This window comes from Polyodon spathula, chromosome 5 (genome assembly GCF_017654505.1).
Source record: "Polyodon spathula isolate WHYD16114869_AA chromosome 5, ASM1765450v1, whole genome shotgun sequence".
Taxonomy (NCBI): Eukaryota; Metazoa; Chordata; class Actinopteri; order Acipenseriformes; family Polyodontidae; genus Polyodon; species Polyodon spathula.
This window is the reverse complement of record NC_054538.1, coordinates 61,256,270-61,276,932: the sequence shown is the minus strand read 5'-3', so window position 1 is coordinate 61,276,932 and position 20,663 is coordinate 61,256,270. Positions and strand designations below refer to the sequence as shown.

Genomic DNA, 20,663 nt, shown 5'->3' with positions numbered 1-20,663 from the left:
GACAGACTCAAGTAAACAAGTCATGTATCAATGCTCCGGAAGCAGCTTGTTATAGATGCCTCCTTCCAAGCTTCTCTGGATCGAACTGTTGACCCAAATGTTTCTTCATCCCTGCTGCAATCTGGCTCATGCTGTGTCTCAAGCAACACAAATATGACTAAACAGAATAAACGAAAACGTTTATTTAAAACAATTGGTCAAGCGCTGCCAGGCGGAGTAGGGGTTAGGTTGGTTGGGGAGTCCTTGGCTTACCGTACACCAGCGACCCCTGTGGCTGGCTGGGCTCATCCAGGCCGGCCTGTACACAGTTCCACGTTGTTCTCAGACGCTGTAAGTTCTAAATATGGCTGCACAGCGGGCTTGTAGAGGAAAAAAAAGGGGACGGCTGATGGCGCTCGTTTCGGAGGATGCGAGTGCTTGTCTTCATTTCTCCTGAGTTAGTTTGGGGGTTGCAGCAGTGAGCCAGGTTGAATAAAAATTGGATGTTACAAAATTTGGGAGAAAAAAAATGGGAAAATGAATAAAAATCATTGTTAAAAAAAAAAAAAAAAAAGGTAAATGGAGCAGTAAAACAAAAACAATGTAAATGTAATTTGAAGCTATTGTAATTTGAAATGCACCACCCAGAAGAGGGAACCTACAGGAACTGCTGAATTTATCCTGAAATCATGTGAATCACTACAATTTAACACAGATGGAGGCCACTTAACTTGGTATGTGATTTTGAAGGCGATTGGTTACACCTGATTTAATTTAGGATTGCTATTACAAGGGGGGTGGACAAGCGATTTCAGTTTTTATTTTGAATTAATTTTCTACAAATTTCTAGAATTTTGTTTTCACTTGGAAGTTGTGGGGTAGGATGTGTAGATAAATGAAAAAATTAATTCCGGGCTATAAGACAACAAAAGGTGAACATTTTGAAGTGGGTGTAGACTTTCTGTACGCACTGTATATCCCCAGACTAATCCCTTAAACATTTGTTCAGATGTTTACAGAAATCTTAGCAGTTTTGTTAATTTGAGGTGCTGCTGCTTTGCTTTTTCTGGGTTTGTAATGTTTCATCTGACTCTATCCTATTCTTAAGGTGTGGACCCTGAGCTATATGCATTAACAACCTCTAAACTGGAAAGCTCCAGCACATCCAGCCGTGTGGCTGATGCATTTGCAAGACTCATGTCTACAGTAGAGAAGACAAGCACGTCTGCAAGGTAGATTGGTGTCTGTGGCGGGGGGGGGGGCGGATCACTGCACTGCAGCAGTATGCCTAGTGTGAAATCATTGCATCATTTTGTAGTCTAGAGATCTGTGGTAAGTAACCTAAACAACCCTTTGAGACTCGACAGCTGCTTTCATTTAAATTGAAGGGTATGTGTCCATATAATCATCACCATATCATTCGTTCATCACATTTCCCCCGAAACTTGGTATGAAGTTAGATAAATATTTTTATTGGGCATGAGGGGGAGGCTTTGTATAAAAACTGGCAAAGCTGTCATGCTTCTTAAGAAACGATTTGTGTGTATTTTATATATTTTAATGTAGTCAAGTATACTGTATAAACAAAATGCAGTGAAAAGTAACCATACATTTAAATCTCAATCCTAAAATACAGTAGTAATAAGGTTTTTAAATCCTTCGACAAATTAGTAATATTTAAAGTGTGGTACTAATATTAGTAAAACACAACTGTGAGACTTCAATAGTGCTGTAGTTTAATACCACTAGATGGAGCTGATGACACTATTACTGTTGGCATTTGAATGAAACCTTGATTATGTGTACATATTAACAAAGGTCCATATGTTTTAGTACAGTATATAATTGTACAGCTTTGGCCAAACATTTTGCATCTCCCTAATAGAATTAACACTTTTTGCTTCATAAAATCAAATGAAACCCGCTGAATAATGTTATGTTAACATATTGAATTACATTCCGCTTTGTAGTTCTCCATATACTAAACGAAAAGTGGACACATTGAAAAATGTGACATTTTGAAATCTAACATGATCTACTGTACTACCGGTAGACTTTTGCGATATCATTACATGATATTAAATAAAATATCTAAATTATGTTCGTTTTTTTTTGTCTCGGTCCTAAAATTCTTTTGGCCACAGCTGTAGTACTGCACAACGCTTTTAGCATAATTTAAGTAAAGTGGTTCATTGTTTCTTCTCCAACAGGAAACCTAAAAAGGACGAGAACCTTAGTGAAGAGGCTGCCAAGGTGATCGCCAGCCTGCCTGACCTGTCCTTTATGCAAGCCAAGGTGCTGATGTTTCCCGCCACATTGACCCCTCTGACATGTTCACAAGAGCATGCAGACTAACCACACCGATCTTTACTTTTTTTTTTTTTTTTTTTTAATTAATTTTAAATTAAAAGTACACGTTCAGAGGAATTGTTGTTCAGCAGCTCTGGAAAGGTATAAATACAATAAGAAAATGTATATTTATTTACATACCTGAAGTCCTAAAAGTGCTGTTTATATTAGAAGAATCAATCTGTAAAACAGGGTGAAGTTGTTTTTTTTTTTTTTTTTTTGAAGATCTGGTAATTACTATTCATTTGTTTCTTTCTGCCGTGCTGGGGGTGTAAACACTTCTGTCTTTGTGAGATAACACTGGTTGAGTCCTTCATGGAAGGCATGAAAGTAAAACCAAAATCTCACTCGCTGCCTGTGACTTCCAGGTGAATGTTTTCCTGTTGTGTTAATTGCCTTGTTTTTTTTTTTTTTTTGTTGTTTGTTTGTTTTTTTTTTACTACAAAAACAACACGTTCCGTCTTGTCTTTTTTGTGTGCTTTTTTGTTTTGTTTGAGAGTATTTATAGATGGTGGCAGCCTTTCTTGCCTTCTCCCAAAATTACTAACTACATTATTCAAGATATCCATTTATTGGATACCTTTTTATTTTATGGTTTGAACCACTGATATAGAAAATAATCAAATGTGAATAGTTTTTAGTGATAATCAAATTGAATCAATCACAGAGAATGAGGGACCAATAATATCTTCAAAGTCTTGGGTTAAACAATTGATATGTTACAGGTATTTTTCTGTTCTGTTTTACCACTGTACTTATTTTAATGAGGATTTTGCACATTGTAAAGAAGAGCTGGATGTAATCATAGTTCGCTGTGGTTTTAGACTGTGTACAGTAAAACTATGGACTGTAAATGTATGGGAAAATTCCTATGGAAAAAAGATACACTGTCAAAAGGTTAATATGCATGCCCAGGTTCTTTTGCGACTTTAGTGTGTAAAATTACTTTTAGTGTACACAAAAAAATAAAATTATTTAAGAGAAACCACTGGTTTGTGTGTACTTACTTTCCCTGTGTGTAACCCACTAGGGGAAAAAAAAAAAAAAAAACACATGATCATTTTAGTGCCAGTAAAGGTTACACAAGTAACCTGTTATTCAGTCTTGGGTGATATGAAGAGAAGCGTTTAACAAGTGTAGATAGATTTCAAAATCTCTTTTGCCTTTGGTTTCTATGTTGTAATGAAAAGTGTCATCTGGAATATGAAAATATGGTAAGAGCTTATTAATCCGTTGTAGGATTATATCAGTAATTATTAACGTGGTTGTTGTTGCACTGCCCATTACACAATACTGCACTGAAACTTTGCCCCACTGTATTTGTGTTTGATTAATGTAAGACTTGAGTTGGGTTGCCACAACAGAGAATTCTGGAATGCTACACACTGTAGCAATATTTTATGTTGTTGAAACAAAGAAGTAAAAGAGCACCATGAAACCTCTGTGTACTTGTTAGCAGAAATAACACCCTGTAATAACAAGGTATCTCCCTCACCAGAAACCATGTGATTGTATCAAAAACTGTATTGTGTGTATATGTAGTGGTTGTAAACCTTGTAGGAAAGCTATCCACAGACACAGCAGGGATGTGCAGTTCGGATCACCTGACGCCCGGGACAAGATTTGTGTGACAGACAGCAAGTTTTGCCATTCTACTTTGTCCGTCGGACAAGTCATTTATATGTATCATTTGTCCTATGTTCGTTCTGTTGCTAGAAAGACACTGGGTATATCTGTATAACGGTATTGGGGATTAGAAAAAATCGTGTTTAATTTATAACACAAAAAAACCCTGTAAAGTTTACTGTTTAGAAGCATTTCAAGACAAACTTACCCTGGCACAATTTTTTTTTCTTTTGATTTTAGTGTTGCTAACCTAATTTGCTATTTACCGTATTTACATATTTTGTTTTAGATTTAAATGCTACTTTTTTTCTTTTTTTTTAACTTGATTTGAACAGAAGCGATATTTGTAAAAGTACTAAAACATGAAGATTATAGTAAATAAAATACAGACTGTAAGTCTCTATACAATGTGTTTCTGTAATTTGTGTGTTTATTTTTCAGTGAGAGTCGTGCAGGGTCACCAGGATATGAAACCAGGATCACTGTGTTTCAGTTAGCTTTCACGAGACAAGATGTTAGATGAGGGAATAATAGCTGTAAAATGTTGTACTGTTAAAAAAAATTGTATCACAAAAATAAACAAGAAAAAAATTGTCTTTGCAGAATTTGATGGAGCCTACTGTAAATATTGCATTCATTTTGGTAGAACAGTACAAAAAAAAAATTCCATAGAAACATGACGGCTTATACACAAGTCCTTTGAAAAATCTGGGGTTCAGCAGCAACAAAACTGAAAGACCATCTAGAAAAAATAGAATTCCACAAGCAGCAGTAACAATTGGCAATGATTTTGTATATATGTGATGCAACAAACTAAAACACCTGTGCATCAGGACTTGAATTCAGTTTATAGAGTGGAAAACAGGCAGAAGCTATTTTTATATTTGAATAACTAAATATTGCTTATCATAGTTGTACTCTAAATGTTACTTGAATTTACTACTGTAGCAAATGTGTTTCAAACTGCATTAAAAGGAACATTTTTCTTAAAGTATGTAGTAAATTCGTTGTGGTGAAGTGGGGTCACAAGGAACGTTTGTGGATCTTGAAGAATTTAGTGAATCAGTCAAGCTACAAAGCTTGATCTGCCCCTGTTAATCACTACTTGATTGTGTTCACTGCTAAATAAAACCAAAATCCCACAAGTTATACTCTACTTTTGTGTATGTGTTTTGTGCGACAGGGAGGGGGCAAGTAGATTTTTAAGAAGGACAAGTAGATGTTTCTAGCATTTTGTTTCTTGGACAAGTTTTTTTCAAAAATTGCACACCCTTGCAGAGTAATGACATTTGCCAGGTGGAGGTGCCAAACCACGGACAATAAGATTCAATGACTAACCCCATATAGAGGGTGATGTAGCCAACATCTCTATTTGTTGTTGCATTAAAAGGTCTAAACTGTTGTCAACACTCTAGTGACAGCATTTTCAAAGAAACACAAAGACCCTGTTTCCTTTTTTTCACAGCTGAGGTGCAATATCTAACCGGTTTTGTAATCTTCCTTTACAGTGCTTGCTAGGGAAGTGGGGTTTTTACCTGATTCTTTTCAAGCAGTGTAATAGGAAAACTCCCAAGATGGCTGCCAGTCTGCCATGTTGTATAATATAGAGCAGGGTTTCCCAATCCTGGTCCTGGGGACCCCCTGTGTCTGCTGGTTTTCGTGTTATAGCTAACTTGAAATCTGCAAAGGTTTAAGAGCTGAAAACAAGTAAAAGGGTCTAATTAAGCAAATTATCAGTTCAATTAAGGGTTTAATTAAGTAATTCAGAGCTTAGCTGGAATGAAAACCAGCAGACACACTGGGTCCCCAGGACCAGGATTGGGAAACCCATGTTTCAAGAAAACATAACTGCTATTCTTGAGGAATTTGTTAAAGGATTTCCCAGACGTCTTTTTGGTAGACCAGTGATATTATAAAAGCACACATCACTAATAGGCATTGTAGCTTTTTAAAGCTGATGTCATTTTAAATGTGCTATAAAATTGACCACCCTTAGTTCTGACTTGGAAAACGATGAGGATTTCCCATTTTTGATATCCAAATTGTTTTCATAGAATTGCCTTGGCAGATTAAAATGAACCAGAGTAAAATAAATATTTGAATGAATGTTGAAAAAAGACCACCTTAGCAATATACTTAATGCAGGACTCGTCTCTTGTAAGTGACACTCTGTTTGTAAAAGGTTAGCTGGTTGGTTTGATAATCATCTTTTTTTTTATATATATAACTGCAAAGCTGTCAGTCCCACACATATCAAATCCCCCTGACTGCAAGCATCTCACCTTCATGGGTTTTTAAATTGTGAATCACAATTAACCCTTTTGGTGCTTTTCTGATGTTTCTCGTAGCTCTTTTTCAACAATATATTGATCAACTCTTAGTTTTCTACGCAATTCTACTGAACAAGAAGGTCATTACTGCCGGTCAACATGTCTGCTCTGTCAGGCCGCTGTCAGGCCTATAAACCTATAAATCAGAGCTTCTTCCCTGTGGCTGCTGGTTTTCATTCCAACCGGGCAATCAATTACTTAACTTGACCCTTAATTTGACCTTTTTACTTGTTTTCAGCTCTTAAACAGTTGCATATTTCAAGCTGTAACATTTGATCAGTAACTTGAACTGCAACTGTTCAAGAGCTGAAAATGAGTAAAAAGGTCTAATTAAGCAAATGATCAGTTCAATTAAGTGTGCAGTTAAAAAATGCATCATGTCAAGATGACAAGATAAAGTATCTCATGATCTGGACATAGTGATTTAAAATGTCAAGACCCTGAGATCATCTATCTTGTGATCTCGACATGACACACGTTTATTTTTAATTCTTTATTTTTTTCCACTATCCTTAAATGCCACTGTATACATCACAATGAAAGTCAACTAAATGCATTCTGCAGCATTTTAAAGAAAATAATTCTTAAGTATCACATACTGTATATTGTACCACTAAGTGTTTTAGTTAAGGAGGATTTTTTTTTTTTACCTTACCTTCTACCAATTTAATACCAGAGTAAGATGTTGGTCATTTCATTTTTTTTTTTTTTTTTTAAGAAACAACTTGAAAAAACATTTACTCTGAAAACACATTCAAAGTACAATCAGATTAGATTAGTACGAAAGTTCAAACAGGAGTTAATCATTCAGCTTCAACTCCTTGCTGATCGAACTACACAATAAAGTAATTTACAGCATGGTTAGCTGTTTTTAATAAACAATTTTACGCAGGTGATTTAAACACTAACCACTGAATGATAAGTAAGTTAAAAAAAAAATAGCAGTAGAAGCTGTAGAAGTAGTTGGTAGTTTTCATACTAACCACAGGGGCCAGCAGTGAGTCACTGTCTCTGTTACATAAACATCTGAGAGAGAGAGAGAGAGAGAGAGCGAGCGAGAGCGAGCTGGCGGCAGGCAGTTCATTTAACTACTCAGTGGGAGTGGTTAGGCTTTCTTATCAGGACCAGCATGAAAAGACAGTAAAGATAATTCAGTTATCCACTGTGTGAAACGAAACCGAAAAGCCAACGAAACACAAACTACAAAAAGGAAATCGTTTCTATAGGCAGCAGTCTCAAGGAAAAACCTGAACAGCTTTGTCTAGTTAATGAACTGGTGACGTGTTTTAAACCAAATCTATATTCACATATTACCAGCCTTGAAATACACACTTGAATTGCTAATAGTGTTTTTGAGGGTTTCTGCCAAGCCACTCCACTACATACACAGTGTGCTTTTCACCACCAATGTTTTGACTGCTGCTGCAGTGATCGTCCTACAAAAGGACAAGCTGTTAGTTGTTGTTTACCTCTTGTATATTTACTAGAGGAATTTTGTTTTCGGTTTGGTGCAAAATGCTGCCAACTCTGTTTACTATTGCAGTTTATAGGACACACACACATACAAAAGGGAAACAAATATACATATTGATTTTGTCATATTAAATAAAGTATAAAGGACAGTCAAGCCTTAATAGAGAAAGTAGCAGGTAAAGCAGAAGCCCTGTATGGCATTAAAAGCAATTTCTTTTGATAACTTGCCATTCCCACACATTTCTCCTTACTATTCTGTTGTGGAACTTTTCATGTTCAATATGCAGTCCTCCCCTCTATGGTGATATGCGTGTAAGAACCTTTGCTGGACAGTCAGAACTCCTATGAACAGCAATGTCATTCTTATATGTTGAAACACTAAGTCTGTGAGACTGGTAGATGCCACAGAGGTAAACATTTCTTCTAAAAAAAGCATTCCACTGCACACACTTCCAGTGCACCTGTTTCAATGATTCTCTACTAGTACAGTGGAGGAGGGGAAAATTGATTTTTTAAAGCTGTGTGAATGCAATGTAAGGCAATACTTTTGGCACACTTGATGCTGCTTATGTGGCAATGTAGGGAAACTCACGTTAGTTCTTGTACTATTTGTACTGCAATCTCTGCTGTATGGATGAATATTTTCATAACCGTGGAAAGTAATTTACCCCGGCGTTTTTTTTTTTTATAAATGTGGTTCATATTTTAATTCCAGTGAGAAATAGAGACAGAGGAACACAGGTACACATATGTCTCAGCAGGACAGAGGGGTAACAGTCTCACTGGGTGATGTCAGCCTTCAGTTCTCAGTAGCCAGTGTACATGAACCATCATCCGTATTTTGAGCAATAGCTTGTGACACAATTGCCAATTGCTTGGGGGGTGGGGGGGTGACTGAAGTCCCATGCCCCTGGTCATGTTTGACTCTCCTGGTCGTTTGAGCGCTTGGGTCACTGCTGCTGAGGAAGAGCAGGCAGGCGTGTGTCTTTGTTCTCCCCTCATTGGGTGGCAGACCCTGCCGTGTACAAAGCACGGAATTGAACAAAATACAGATGGGAGTTTAGGTTAAAATCTTTACTAGAAAGAAAGCAAGCTAGAAAAGCCACCGGGTAAAGACAGTTGCTTATATATATTGGTGTGGCAGGAAATGGTGTAGTGGTGACCTAAGACCAGAAGGAGATTGAACAACAACAAGGTATCTGCAGTTTCAACACAAGACGCAGCGTGCGCTGTTTTTATTCAGTAACAGAAATAAATAAAAATGTTTAAACAAAAATAAACACTGCTCACAGAGCGAAAATAAATAATTAAACAAAATAAATAACATAATAATAACAAAATCCAAGGTCAAGCTGGGCAAGTGCCTTCACTGTTCCTTGGTCTTTTTTAAAATTAATCTCTCCTCTCTCCTCTCTCATTCCGCCTCTCGAACACCCCACCCGGAGTGCAGAGAGCTGCAGGTATTTATGCAGGTGACCATCTCCCAATTAGCAACAAATCAATCACTTAATTAATTCGGGAGATGGTCACCTTCTGCACGAGGTTTTAAATCAAAACAGACAGAAACAATAACACCCATTTTCCAAAACAAAACACACGGCGTTCACCGACAATTACATAAATAATTAATAAACAAAACACACAGTGGTTCATCATCATCTATATATAAATAAATAAATCATAATACACAAATAACACAGGGGCGGAGGGGGAGACCCCGTTCTAAAAATAAATAAACAAAATACATTTAAGCAGGGCTTTCCTACCGCCCTGCTACAGGGGATTAACATAAATATGTACAATTTATTTTATTGAAACAAATACCAAAAACCAGGGGTATAGATAGGTTTATGAATATTCATGACAAGCTCAATATTCAGGGGCACCATTTCAGATTCCTGTAGGGGAGGGTCAAGAGGCCACTTAGGCCCTTGGAAGTTTTTGTTTTTTTCAGATAAAAACTTAAAAATCAGTTTATTACGGGATCATTTTCTGTGATTATTTTCAATATTTTTTATAAATCATAAAATATGTTTTATAAAATAAAATCTACTTACCCCTGCAATGATTGTGTTTGCAAACATCTTATCATGTCCCAAACTGAAACATTTGTGTTCAACCATGCAAGCTCACTGTTATGTTCAGGGTTCCTCTGTTTAAATAAAATAGAAGCTATGCCTTTAAGAACTGTTGTGAGATTCAGGATGGCCATAAGCCAGGTTGTGGGAGTTTCCATTTGAATAGCTATAGAGAGAGTCAGCTAAGATAGTGTATGAAAAACTACAATAAAGTGCCATAACAGTTTACAGTTGCAGCTGACTCCCGCGTTTCCACAATATAACAATTTGGCGACGAGGATGGCTGAAAATAATCTGGGGAGCAGTGTCTGTGTGTAGACCTACATGTTGTCAGCAAAGCCATCATACCAGATAAATATCTCCTGCCAATGGTTGAAGAACTTACCACATATTTCCATGGCTCCATCGTATTCAGCAAACTAGATCTGCGACAGGGTTATCTACAAGTGCCACTGGCACCTGTTAGCAGAGACCTCATGGCCTCAGCTACTCTTCCAGCTGCTTTAAAAAAAAAAAAAATCCCTTACCCTGGCTGGCATACCAGGCATTTGTGGTCCATGGATTTATACAGTCTCAACACGATACTCGTCCACTACAAGTTTTCCATAAGCTATCTGCCCATCACGTGACTCTCAAATGTCTGCTTGGGGTTCCAGAAATCGAATTTGTGAAGTACAAGCTCTCGGGACGAGGCATCACCCTTATCCTGTCCCACGTGGACACCATCCATGCTCTCCCTGACCCACAGTCAGTAACTCAGCTGGCTTCTTTTCTTGGAATGGCCACATATTACCTCCGTTTCCTCCCACAGGCCGTCCAAACCATCAAGCACCAGCTCACACCTGCTGTTATGCTCTCACACTTCAGTCTCACAGTGGTTGTTCTAGGCGCTGTGCTGCCCCAGCTACATGATGGCATAGAAAAACCTGTGGCTGTTACTTCAAGTACCCTCACTCCAGCAGAACAAAATTATTCTGTGGGCGAGAGGGAAGCTTTGGCATGCATTTGGGCATGTGAGCGTTGGCATCTCTACCTCTATGGTAGAGCCTTCACGCTGTGGACAGACCACTACGCTCTCACAGCACTACTTGCTACTGACGGTTGGGGCCAGAAACCTCTACGGTTATTCAGGTGGACAGACTGTTTAAACTAGTACAATTTCACTCTAGAATTCATGTTTGGACGTCATAACCATATGGCTGAACTCCTGTCGTGAGCGATAACAACAATGCCAACAATCCAGAAGGTGATGGACATGAAATCAGACTTAGTTCACATGTTTCAAGCACCCCTAACGGTCGTTGTGTCAATGGAAGAGCGACGGAAAGAATCCCAGGAAGATGCACTGTTCACCACTCTCCGCATTTACATCAGAGTGGATTGGCCATCTAAAGTGGAAGGGGAGCTGTTACCATACTACAAAGTGAGACAATAATTATCCTGCTGGAAGGATGGTTGTATTGGTAAGGGCCACTGCACCCTGATTCCTGCACACAAGGGACACTTTGGAATAGCTCAATTAAAACAGCGCTGCAGGGACATTGTTGGGTGGCCAAGCATTGATCAAGACATTGAGCTGATGGTCAGGGACTGTACTGGGTGTCTTCTCAGTGGTAAATCTAATCAACTAACTCCTGCCCCTCTGTCTCCAGTAGAGTGGCCATCTTCACTGTGGAAGCACTTCCAGGTAGACCTCTGTGGAGAACTACATAGCACACCAGTCCGTGCCGATACCTCTTGGTGGTCTATGATCTGTACTTGAAGTGGCCTGAAGCCCTGCCCATGGGGTCAATCACCACCCAAGCATTTTTTCGAGGGCTGGATTCATTGTTTGCAGCCGACTTTACAAACTACCTGGCAGTGCAAGCTGTCAAACATATCAGAACGGCTGAGTACCATCCTCAGATTAATGGAGGCACGGAGCGTCTCAACCAAACTCTAAAGAATAGCATTTGTGCTTGCCTGACCGAAAGCTGGCAGTTTTGAAGCAACCCTTCTGCAAATTCATCTACCCTTCTGAGCGTCTAAGCACACTACAGGGGTGTCTCTGGCATCACTGATGCTGGGAAGAGAATTACAACTTCCTCTAGATCGCCTATAGATTTGCAAAGAGTAAACCTGCCCTTTTAGCCACACGAGTGCAAGTAGAAGCCCAGCAGCCGTGTATGAAGTTGAGGTTTGACCAGTCTAGAAGAACTAAACCACCGACCCTGACTTGTTTTGTTGATCTTCCCTTGTAATACATGTTTTACTTATCAATGCTAACTATTCTGCAGTAACACAGAGCAGTGGGGTCGCAAAGCAATTTTTGTTGATAGAAGGAGGTTGCAGTACCCCAAAATTTGAGAACCGCTGCTATAAAGCTATAGTGTTTGTTGTCTGGTTTAAAAAGCTTGCTCCATTTTGAGGTTTCTCCTCTAATCAGTACTTTTTGTTTTTTACATGGTAACCACGCCCTAATCCATGTGCATGCATTCCTTGAATCCCTACTATGTTCAATTTGAGAATGGTTGATAACACGGTGTAAGAGTTCAAATGACGAGATTAGATCTCCCTCCCAATCTGAGAGGGTACTAGATAAAGAGAGAAGAATACCCTGGACTAAAACATGACACTTTATTCCTGTGGGTAGGTGGAAGTCAGCCGGCTAGAAAAGGGACTGAGCAACGGTACCAGAACTCAATGAGCCGAACAGGAAATGGTGTGGCATCCGCGATTTGGAGAAGGAGATGCGCTCGTTAACCAAGGGGTCATGAACGAGGGTATAAAATAGGAGAGTAGCAAAGTAATCTGCTCCTTTGAAAATGGTTGGAGTTAACCTAAAAGGAGTAAACGTATTGCTGAGAATTGGGAGTGTTTGTTTTGTGTTTGTTTTGTGTTGGCTGTAACTGTTGTTTGTCTTTGTAGACTTGGTAGATCAGTAACACGATCCGGAGCTGGAGTACAAGCCAACATTAACCCGGACATCACTTTTCACCCCATTATTTCACAGATCACTGTAATCACCACTAGCACTTAATTTCACTCCCTGTCTTGCACTTGTTTCGTGTTTAGTGTGGGTGTTTGTAAACCTGCACTTTTGGTTGCGGGTCAAACCTGGGGATTAGAGTTACGAGTGATACACACCGCTGTATGGGACATGGTATGATGGGAATCTAAAGGACACAGTTCGTGTTGGTGAAGTTAGACAACAAGCATTTTCCCATCACCACAGGTGAGGTTCCCTCATGTCCTTTGTGTTCATCATCTGCAACATTTAGACACATTTTGACAGGATGTAAGGTGGGTCTTAGCCAAGGACGGTTTACTTGGAGCCATGGTGCTGCGATGTTTGGCCTTAGCACTGGAAGACAAGTGTAACCTGACCAATAACTTTCAACACAAAAGACAATATTCCTCCGTCCAGGAATTTCCACCTGAATTTGCCACCACTAACCTTCGACCAGACATTGTCTTATGATCTGGATCAGTATGCCTTGTTCATTTAGTAGAGTTAACAGTGCAATGAGAGGATGCTGTGGATGAGGCATATGAGAGGAAGAAACTTCGATATGCTCAACTAGCTGCTGAAGTGGAACAGTGAGGATGGAGAGTCTAAGTTTACCCAGTGGTTGTTGAGGATTTGTGGCACACTCTACAACCTGGTTTCTCAGAGATGTCGGGTTCAGTTGCCAAGAGTTGTGTCGCACAGTGAAGAACTTATCTGAAGCAGCAGAAAGGAGCAGCAACTGTCTGTAGTTGAGACGGAAAGATTCTGGATGGGGATCTCAAGCACAATAGAAAGAAAGCAACGCTGATATACGGGTAAGTAAGCTGAGCTGAGTTGAGTGGGGGACGGAGGGGGGTGATGCTTGGATGCCAGAGTCACTGTTGAGCCCTCTTGAGGTGTTGTGGGCTGGTCGATGAAAACACAGAGGATAGAAGGTGCCCACTTGAACACCCCAGAGATGTACCCTACTTAGCTCAATCCAGACGGTTGTCATGCTGATGCGCTCGGGAGACTGCACTGTGGTTGATCCCCGGAGCCAGCATTGCAGCCGTTGTGTGTGCTGATGCACTGGGGAGGCAAAATAAGCTGATTCCTGCAGCCAGCATTACACTGCCATCAACACCAGGCAGAACGATATCTACATCTATCAATAAAATCAAACAGGTTAGTTAGACACAGTCTCCCTTTCCTAAACACATGCTGACTGTCTCTCAGGATACTGTTACCATATCGGTAACTTTCCATTTTGGATCTTATTATAGTTTCCATAAGTTTACATATAATACAAGTCAGGCTTATTGGTCTGTAGTTACCTGGTTCAGTTTTGTCTCCCTTTTTGTGGATCGGTATTAAGTTTTCAATTCTCCAGTCTGTCGGCACAACCCTTGTCTCTAGAGAATGGTTGCATGATCTTGGTTAGAGGTTTGTAAATAACTTCTTTAATTTCTTTGAGTACTACTGGGAGGATCTCATTTGGCACAGGGGACTTGTTTATTTTAAGAGCTCCTAGTGTAACTCTCTTTGAAATTATGTCAAGACAGGAGACAAAAATACGCACAATCAATACATAAATGGGATTATGGACCTAGCCTGTCCAGCTTAAATACCCCGTATAACAGTAACATAGGAGGAAACATTTTTTAATCTTGTGAAAAGTAATCATCATTCTTGCTCCCATGTCCCACTGTTAAAATCACTCCTGCATCAAAGTCATCTTTCATAAAAAATATTTTTTTCCAAATTGCTTACATTCTTTGTGAGACTAGCTGTGGTCCAAGAGCTTTTAAATATATATATATATATATATATATATATATATATATATATATATATATATATATATATATAATTTTTTACCAGACAAGGTGGTCTTAGCGCACATGCAGCCATCGTATTATGGTCAACTATGTGAGCATGCCTGCCACAGGGCTCCTCTGGGTAGTGCGTGCCTTTTGCAGAAATGAAAGGTTTGCTGACATAAAGGTGTTTAACACTAGAGTTTTGAGCAAAACTATGGGAGAAAATCCAGTCCCGGGAGTTGTCTGGAAGAATTGTCCAGAAAACAGGAGAGTATGACAGAAAATGACAAAATAAGGGAGAGATGACAGATCTGCATCATCAATGTGTATTGTCCTTAAAATTAACAAGCGGTGCCCCTGCCCGTGCCCCTGCCCCTGCCCTTATTTCAAATACAGAAGTGCCTTTTAAAGCTGTTTTTATCTACTTACCCACTTACACTGTCAAAAATTCATGACATCACATGACATTTTGAAATGAGAACATCAAAGAGCGGACAGTCACATAACAGTCCACAGCCAGGGTTGAATTTAGCTGAAAGCATGATAGAAAAATACAGGGGAATTAATACAGATCAATATTAGCACAGCAGAGCTCAGGGTAATTGTCAACATTACAAAAAGGCAGGGGGATGGATAATAAAAAGCAATTTTGGCAACTCTATCCCTTATTTTCAGAAACTGAAACAATCCCTTATTCACTGTATTCATTAGTTCGAGAGTAACAGCTTCTTAATTACTCCAGAGTCACTGTTATTAAACTTCATCAAGCAGAGGACTCCTCGAGAAGCTCAGAATTAAAGACTGGGTGTGACTGAGTTGAAGAGCTTGTCTTGCTCCTGTGTACATGTTTCTTACATAGGTGTAGAGAACAGCAGTTTACAGCAGATCTAGTGCTGGAAATTATGTTGCTCTCGCTTTGACTGCTCTTGTTTCTGAATTGTAACGCTGCCAATGATAATATTGACGTGTTATTGGTTTTTGGCAATCAGTATTATTTTGTCAGTCAAGCCCAGGGGGTAGGCATCTCAGAAATTCCTGTCCAGCAATATCCTTAATAATTCAATTAAATCAATTAACCCTGTAAACAGGTCCTAAAGCATCTAATTATTGAATTAGGCATCTAAAGGCCTGGAATAGCATGCTAGGACCAGAGTTGCACAATGTATTTTTTGCATCTCATCATTAAATATTAGTAAGTGGCTATAAATGTCTTCAAATTTCTTTTTTTTACCTCTCATTTACTATTTTATGGTGCTTGCAATCGTTCACAGGTTATGTTGCTCCCATATTGAACTGTTACAATGTAAATCTAAATCTGCCTGGCTTTGATTGTCAGGACTGAACAGCCTTCTCCTTTCCATTTAAATCAACTGACAATGTGAATGTTCAACTCTGCCAGCCCCACTTACTCTACATTTATATAGACAGAGAACAGGTGTTTGAAAGGTCACATGTCACATGATTTGAATGGAATGAAAAAGTCTGTTCAGTGTCAGTGTCAGAGAATATTACTTCTTCCTAGGAACCAATATTCGGGAATATTGGCTCCCCTTACGAATATTTGTACCCCCTTATTTTTTTGTAACAAAGTAATCTTTATTTGCATATAAGTCCATGTCCATGCACTTTCAACTAAACCCTAACCCTAACTGTAACCCTAGCCCTAACCTTAAACTTGTACCATCCAGTTCCCTGTGACAGATCCGGTCTCACAGACAATAATTCATGACAACATCCTGAAAAGATTGCTCACATGTAGTAGCATTTCACAACCATAAATAACAAACATGCATGTAGGGGAAACAATATTCAGGGGGAACCAATACTTGTTTACACTGGCAGCACGTTCAAAGCCAAGTAAACGCAGAATTAGAGAAAAATATTAAAACCCAACATTGGAACTACAGAACCCCAAACCACTCAGAATGATTGACAACTACATACATTAGTGAGGAAAATGTCAAAATTAAAATGATATGTAATGCTTCTTGGGCATCTTGAGTAGTTTAACCTTGAAGGTGTTATTCCAATTATTAATCGAAAAATGATGTGTATCTTTAACAGACGGCTACTCTGGATTTATATTGGATTTTACAGGTATAATGAAGTAGTTTCCTGCTGAAGGACCTCGGTTTAATTTGCTCAAAGGCCTGCTCTGAATGGGCCAGAGATGTCTTTCCTTAAAGTATGTCACCAGCTCTTTAATTTCTTCAACTGAGTTCACCTACATTGAATCACATCAGCTCACCGGAAACCTGTACTGAAAATTAAACTAATTATTATGATGAAATCCCAAGCTAGATGTCTCTAACCAAATTGAAATGTCAAGATGCTGAGATAATAATCTTTAGAAAATTCATTAAATGTTATGTGTGTGTGTCCACCCTGTGTCATCATAAAGGCGAAATTATAGATCTTGTCAATAACATCATATCCAAAAGAAAAAGACAATCCATGTAAAATTTATCTTTAGTTTTCCAATACATTGTATTATTTACCCTGGGGTACTTTTGTGAAGCAGCATGATTACATTTTGTTGAGAAATATTTTCAGTACCAAGGTATAGTGACAGATTGTTCCCTTTTGGTAGTGATAATAATCAATTTCGTATTTCTCTTGGATGAAAATAATAACAACCAAATAAATGTGTGTAATTGTTCTTCAATATAACCCAGCATAGCAGATGGTATTTACAGAATGAGCAACACTAATATGGTACAGTACAAATATAAAATATGGCTTTACCATGGTTATGTGAAGGGTTACTTGGTTATTTCAGTATATTTCAAATTTCTTCAGATGATCGCATATTTTATTTTATTTTATTTTTTATCTCTAAACAGCTTTTGTTCAGAAATATATACACTATTGTTGAGAGCTGCAATGGCTGGAGGAAAGATTAGAAGTCTGTTACACAAGCAGTCACATTAACAGTAATATCAGCTTGGCTCTAGAAATTCTTTAACACTGTAATTCAAGATCCTCCTCGGATTGTTTTTTCTAAGTCCCAAACTGTTTCCGTGTACATGAGAATTAAATTTATCTCCTGAGAACTGTGGAAATCTTACCATGGTTCTGGAATTCTGTTAAAAAAAAAGGATTGGTTAAGGGTGTGCGTTTGTGATATCAGACACAAATACACAAATAAAGAAATACATACTTGATGTAGATGGGGAAATATCAGAGAAGAAATATACAACATGTTATATATATAGATATATATATATAGATATATACTAATCATTGATAATTAGATATATATATAGAATTAACTATATGAATTAATATTTATATATATTGATTATATATATATATATATATATATATATATATATATATATATATATATATATATATATATATATATATATATAATGTAATGTAACTGAGAAAAAAAGACTTGGCTCCTAGTCTTTAAAAACATTTTCAATGGAATGTGAGGTGGATTTTAGTTTGGAACAGTTTCCAGTAGAAAAGCCCACTGGAGCATTAACTGCAAATAAGTCAAGTAGCCCCAATCTAACCCAGTATAGTGAGGGTTCCAGACAGAAGAATTAATAAATAAAACCATTCTTCTTTCTGTGTGAGCCAATCTCTGCTTCATTAGAAACTATTAGGAAATCAATTAGTGGGCACATTATTATTAAAACGTTTTGAACCACGAGAAGGGTCTTGCAGTCATGTGTGCATTGTATAAGCCCTGGATCAGTTAGCCGTAAGACAATTTACAATGTAATAGACAGTAGGTGCTTGTTAAGTCCATAGCATATACAGGGTGATTCATATGCAAAGCACCATAGAGTGGCCTCCCCTCTCATTGGACTTGATGCCCTTTTTGGCCACAGACAATTACCATGTACCTGACCAATGGCAAAGCTTATGATGTGTAATTCTGTGCGTTTTTCATTAGTTATGAGTGCCATTGCAATAATAATAATAATAATATAAGTAATAATGCATACCCAACAGTGCATAACAACACTGTAATACTATCAAGGATTTCTAGTGACATATAAACCATGAGAGTGCTAGCTCAAGTGATTTACTGTATCAATGTCACCAGAAACCTGAGATAGAATTATAGCCTTACAGCCAATGTACAGTTTTGGTGTATGTTATTTGTTATAATACATGGTGACATAACAGACAGAAATTGTAGGGCAAGAGTGTTCAATTTAAACAATTGAAGGATGGTAACATTGGAAAAATGTAAAAATTGTAAAGCAAGTTTTTTTTTTTTTTTTTTACATTTTTAAGCTTCAGCTTTTAAGCTGGGGGGGGGGGGGGGGGGTGGCATATATTATTACAAAAAAATTGTACAGTACTGTGACAAAGTGCCCGCCCCTGTGTATATTATCTGTTATGTTGCGTGTGGTTTGTTAAATGTTCGTGTATAGTCATTGGTACACGGGATATAAACGGGTCTGTGTAACACGAGTGTTTAAAATGTATATTTGTATTTAGGCACGGGATTGTACATCACTTCACGTACATTTAAAGTATTTAATATGTGAGCACGAGGTTGCACATAATTAATTCACGTGCTGGGATTCAAGTGAATAATTAATTAGTAATTGAATCCCAGCACAACAGTATATATAGATGCACGTTTTCACATACTTGTCGTTGGGTGTTCGGTGAATGGAGAACGGGGGGGGAGAGAGAGGAGGAGAAATAATTTGTCAACAATTACATTGCGTGCTGGTGGGACCAGCACGATATTTGTTTATTTATCTGCTCACCATGTTTGTCTGTATAGTCAGTTTTTGTGTATCTATTTATTTTGGCGTGGAGTGCCGTGTCCTGTTTCTGTTTGTTTAAACCTTTTATTTACAATAAACCGGTGCAAGCAAGCGTCTTCATCATTTTATTTCATCCGTCCTGTTTTGTGGATTCATTCCTTCCTGGTTCTGACGCCGCCCACTTCGGCCGTCATTGTGTCAAGTACTCACTCACTAGAGTTCTTGGAGGGTGAAGTTGAATGATTACCTCCTCAGTCAAGAGCCTGTACTTTCTGAAGACAACCTAACATCCCTCACAAGGCATGAAACTAAGGCCATTCTTACTAAATTTAAGTCGCTTATAGTTTTTCTAGTGCTTTGAGGTATTCTGCTGTTTCACCAATTTCTACCTGTCTACTGCAGATAAAACGTTAGATCTTCAGGCATTCTTGTTTTGTTCATGTGCTGGTGGTAGAATTTTTGTTTTAAAACTGAGATAAGCAGTTTTGTCATCAATCTTATGTCTCGCATCTTAAAGAGAAATAATGTCACTCATCTTAAAAAATGGAAAACCTCCTACTAGATAATCACCAATTCCTGCAGCTGGTGAGTGCTAAGGAAGACAGCAGCTGCAGAGGATTGCCACACTTGAAGGCAATTAATCAAAGACTGAATTCATGTGGTGAGCAAGCTGTGTAGACCAGAACGATGCTCAGGGAGCTGCACGGAATGGATTACCATCAAGTATTGAAGGTCACTTTATCAGAAACCGGTATTACCGTTACACAAGGCTTTTATTTCTGACATACAACAAAGAAAGGACAAGAATTCAACTTTTTGTGTGTTTTCACACTGACTGATCATTGTTTTTGCAATCTGGTCATCATGCAAATACTGTATGTTATTGTTAAATAATGTACTGCAAACAGTAGTATTAAATACTTCTATCATTCAATTTCAGAATGCTGTTTGTGTCTTGAAAAGCAAATATTAAGGATAATATGGTTTGTTTAGATATTTATGAGATATAGATGGTATTGTCTGCACATATCCATTTAGATACTTTCCTATTGTGTGTATTTCAGTGGTAAGACAATGCTTATAAACAGCAATGCATTCAGTACAATCGGTGCATATCATGCCAGGGGACAGTGGGTAAAGTCCAGGGCTTGTAACAAGGTCACCAGTTCAAATCCCACCTCTGCCATTGACTCACTGTATGTGTGACCATGAGAGAGTCACTTAACCTCCTTGTGCTTCATCCTGTGGATGAGATGTTAAATCAATGCCCTGTTGTAAGTGACTCTGCATATAATGCA

General features: G+C 38.3%; 1 protein-coding gene across 2 annotated transcripts in view; it reads left to right on the top strand.

The window, feature by feature from the left end:
• Positions 1–3,313, top strand: part of LOC121316127 (aftiphilin-like) — a 30,672-nt gene extending 27,359 nt beyond the window's left edge. For both annotated transcript variants that reach the window (XM_041250925.1, XM_041250924.1), the window contains 2 exons: positions 1,088–1,211; positions 2,190–3,313. In XM_041250925.1, the coding sequence (XP_041106859.1) occupies positions 1,088–1,211; positions 2,190–2,334 (269 nt within the window). In that variant the 3' untranslated portion in view covers positions 2,335–3,313. The remainder of the gene's footprint in view (positions 1–1,087; positions 1,212–2,189) is intronic.
• The last annotated feature ends 17,350 nt before the right edge of the window (positions 3,314–20,663 follow it).